We start from the raw sequence: 4288 nt of genomic DNA, 5'->3' as shown, positions 1-4288 counted from the left end.
AATGCTAGCCACATCTCAGTACAAATTATTCTATTCAGGAAAATGTAACACCTACCCGGGGTGCTGATGGCTCATGCATGTAATCCTAGCTACTCAGGAGGCTGAGATCTGAGACTGTGGTTCAAAGCCAGCCGGGGCAGGAAAGTCCGTGAGACTCTTTTTTTTTTTGCCAGTCGTGGGGCCTGAACTCTGGGCCTGGGCGCTGTCCCTCAGCTCTTCAGCTCAAGGCTAGAGCTCTACCACTTGAGTCACAGCGCCACTTCTAGCTTTTTCTGCTTATATGGTGCTGAGGAATTGAACCCAGGGCCTCATGCATGCAAGGCAAGCATTCTACAACTGAGCTACCTTCCCAGAGACTCTTTATCTCCAATAAACCACTGGAAAACCAGAAATGGCGTTGTGGCTCAAGTGGTAGAGCACTCTCCTTGAACTGAAGAGCTGAGGGACAGTGCCCAGGCCCAGAGTTCAAGCCCCATGACTAACAAAAAAAAAATACTCATCTTATTGGTCTCTCTATTGACCTGATTGTTCTATTTATGTATCACCTGCCCAAAACAAGACTGTAGCCCAGACCAGAGGTGACTGGAGAAAGGAAAGCTTGGAATGGTTCAATAGGCATGCCATTTGGAAACGGACTTGGAAACCTGCAACTAGTGGAATTGTTATTTTTCCCGTTTTGCATAAAACTTGTTTCATGACTTGCAAGTACATGCCTATTTAGTAACCACTAGTTTTGTGGTGAAAAATCTGGGGCACAAAATGTCTTAAAAATGAACTTAGTTGATATTGCCAGCTCCTAACCAAATACTGAACGTGGTCATGTTGTACACTGCTCACTTACCCAGAGTTCCCAGCGAAAGCAGGACATTTTCATGGGCCTCAATGTTCTTGTCATAAGGGTGATATCCATAGAGGTGAGCAGCGCTGTTCACAAGCCAGATTACATTGAGCACTACAGTGTATTGCAGGAAAGTAGCAACATACAAGCTGTGTCGAAAAGTTTCACCCCAACAGTACCAGGGCACTAGTGTGGGCCAGATGAAGCATATTAACAGGATGCTGGGATTATAGTACCTATATGAGAGACCACACAGTGAGAAATGGACAGAGGATTTTCACACAGACTTGGATTACTCAGTCTTTCTGGGCTGGGTCCATCATTCCCTTCTACACTGTGAAGACAGAGACAAACAAGCCAAAGGGAATGGGTGGAACACCTTTTGAGAAGACAGAGTTGTCCTCTCACTTTTTAAGTAATGCTTAACATTAAATCAATGTTAAATAAATGTTCTCAAATCTTCCCATTAGGAATGCAGAGGCAGCCGTGCTTTGTAGGTCCGGTGGCTCCACAGGCGATGAGCCCTTGCTGTGATGCCCAGGATACTGACTACATAGCACAGAAAAGCTGCCAGGATAGAACAGTAAAGAGTCACCACCTGATGGGAATACAGCCAGGGGAGGCATGTCAAAGCACTCCTGTGATGCCAGAGCCAGCCTCTTTAGACTTTAGGAGAAGATCTGCTTTACCTTGAACCCTAGGAATGCCTTGGTCTTGGGATTCTAAGCTTTTACGACTTGAAAATCTGTGCTTATCACTTACCTTCTCCTTCCAAGAGTGGATATAAGTTAAGGAGTTCCAGGAGTTAAGAAGACATAAAGACATGCAAAGGAATAGGGCTCCCATTCACCTGTAATTGTCAAACCATAGGCATATGGTTCCATCTCTTTGGCCTTCAGCTGTCTTTCCTGAAGTGTTTAGGGCAGAATATAATTTCTAAATGTGTACTGAATATAGTAATCAAAGCAGTTAAGACACTGTTCAACTGAAACTGCCTTACATTTCTATCTTCCAACTGGTACAACAGCATTTCAGTATTGTAGCGGGCACTATGGGCCCATGAGGGGCCTTCCACAGTCTTATTTGCATAATGGCTCAAACTTTATCAAAATTGTTAATAATGGGCTGGGAAGGTGGCTCAGTGGTAGAGCGCTTGCCTTGCAATGCATGAGGCCCTGGGTTCGATTCCCCAGCACCATATAAGAAAAAAGAAAAAAGCCGGAAGTGGTGCTGTGGCTCCAGTGGTAGAGCGCTAGCCTTGAGCTGAAGAGCTGAGGGACAGCGCCCAGGCCCAGAGTTCAGGCCCCACAACCAGACCCCCCCAAAAAATGTTAATAATCTCATATTTACCATACAGCTTGAACAGGGTAAATAATATTGCATGTCACAGTTGGAAACACATGAAGTGAGAGCTATGTTATTTAGGGCCACAGGGCTAGTAAAAGTAAAGCTATGTCTCAAGGTAGGTTATCTGTCTCTGATGATGGAGTACCCAAGAATTGGAGGGATTTCAGGAATGCCTTCCCTGCCATCCAAGGATTTCAGGCTCAGGAGGTGCCACACATGATCTCTATTGGGAAAAGGGGTTCCTTGGCATACCCATCCTTCCCTTTGTTCAGTGGTACTAGGAAGATGGGATGCAGCCTTGGTTAAAAATTCATGACTTACACTGGGAACAACAGATTGTGATTATAGAACTTCATGAAAGGCACCAGACAGTTTGTAAGTTGTCCTACTCTACTGAAGCAAGAGGAGATTTTTAAACAGCTTTCTCTCCTCTCTCCCTATCTCTTTCATTTTACCCTGTCCTTCATGGTGCCCAAGAGTGCCATAAGATCAATATTATCCTAACAAAAGTTCTGGCCACAATTCTTCAGATCTGAGATTGATATCCCACCCAGGTCATATGTGGTCCAGCCATGTAGTGACTGATACCATCTTGCCACATACAATATTACACATGTAACTAGGAAATGTATCGTGAATTCAGAGCTCTATGCTAAGGAAGGACCTGGATTCAGGAAAAGCAGAAACCCTCAGCTCAGAGCTAAAAAAGTATGTACACTTGTTTCATGCTGCAGACATATTGGTTCTGAAAGAACATGCAATGCCCATTAGCAGAAGAATTAGAACCAGAACCCAGGTGCCCATTCTATTAATGATCATGTACCCAGCTGAAGTCACTTATATTCATTCTCTGTCACCAAGGAAGGACTGTCAGTGCCTCCACTGATGGTGAAGGAATATCTGGTAGATTTGAGAAGTGGGCTGGAGAGATTTTACTTTCTGACCCTCAATGATATCAGAACTATTTCTCAACCCTGCCTGATGGGCTCTTTTGAACAGCTCCAAAAGTAAAGGGATATCTCCAAATCTGAAAAATTTGTTTCCTTTGGGATAAAACATAAAAAGCACCTAAAGTCTACAAGTGGAAGGGAAAATGCCCAAACTAAGACCTCTACCCTTCTTTTTTTTAATCCACATTTCACCATAGGCACTCTGTTGTCCTAGTCATTCATCAAAAGGCCTTGATCAAGAGCGGAATAAGTCAGCATTTTAGCTCTGTGTACCAATTTCTGTTCAGAGTCTCAACAGATCCGTAAAAGCAAGACACTAAAAGGCTAGAAAGCATAGCCTTAATGCTAGGGTGGCATTATGATCCCTACACAATTTCCAGGGTAGCTCATCACATACTGATCAAACTAGGAACTGAGGCTTACAAGGAGTATTCTAACTAGAAGGGACTTGTAGGTGAGGAACCTGTTATAATCTCCTGGGAAGAAGAGGTGGGAAGGAAACCCATTCTTCCCTTGGATTCATTATGCTATAGCTCATAATACATAATACATAATGCAGCTCAAGTGTCCCTCTACATCTGTTTCCCCAATAAACAAACTAATTTTTCCTGTAGAAGTTTGCTTCAGCAGCAGTGATGAAACTGTATAACCAAGAAACATAGCCTAAACATGTGTTGTTATCCTCTACTGGGTACTCAGCAAGACTGTTTTCCTGAGGTTCAAAGATCTTAGTTGTATTTCTCCTGGTAACTGGAAGGATTTCCCAAGACAAAATCAGGAATCAGATCTCACCACCTAGAATACCTAAAAAGCTCAGGTGATGGTGACACCTCCTCACTGATCAGTCCTATATTACTACCATACAAGAGAGCTACCTACTAATCCCCTCACAGTGGACTGTTTCCTCCTCTTGTCTTCTGGACAGAAGACAGTAGTCTCTGCTCCCAGACTAGTCAGCCTCCCTGGAAACAAAGAGAAATAGCTGAAAACCCAGACTGAGAGGGGAGGATATCCTCTGTGGATCCCAAGTGCATCAGGCTCTATTCCAGCTCAGCCAGCCTCCCAGGAACAAGATAAACAGCTGGGAAACCCTAGTGGGGTCACTGCCCTATGTGGGACTGCACTTCCTGAAAGATTAGGGAAAAACCTGGGC

The 4288-nt window shown here is 44.1% G+C and overlaps 1 protein-coding gene across 1 annotated transcript in view; it reads right to left on the bottom strand.

Moving 5' to 3' along the window:
• The window catches only part of LOC105986589 (acyl-CoA desaturase 1-like), a 14970-nt gene that overhangs the window by 7532 nt on the left and 3150 nt on the right, over positions 1 to 4288 (bottom strand). The window contains exon 2 of the mRNA XM_013017585.1: positions 842 to 1074. Within this exon, the coding sequence (XP_012873039.1) occupies positions 842 to 1074 (233 nt within the window). The remainder of the gene's footprint in view (positions 1 to 841; positions 1075 to 4288) is intronic.

This window comes from Dipodomys ordii, unplaced genomic scaffold (assembly GCF_000151885.1).
Source record: "Dipodomys ordii isolate 6190 unplaced genomic scaffold, Dord_2.0 Scaffold36, whole genome shotgun sequence".
Classification (NCBI taxonomy): Eukaryota; Metazoa; Chordata; class Mammalia; order Rodentia; family Heteromyidae; genus Dipodomys; species Dipodomys ordii.
Note: the sequence above shows the minus strand (reverse complement) of the source record. Positions and strands in the feature narration are given on the sequence as shown.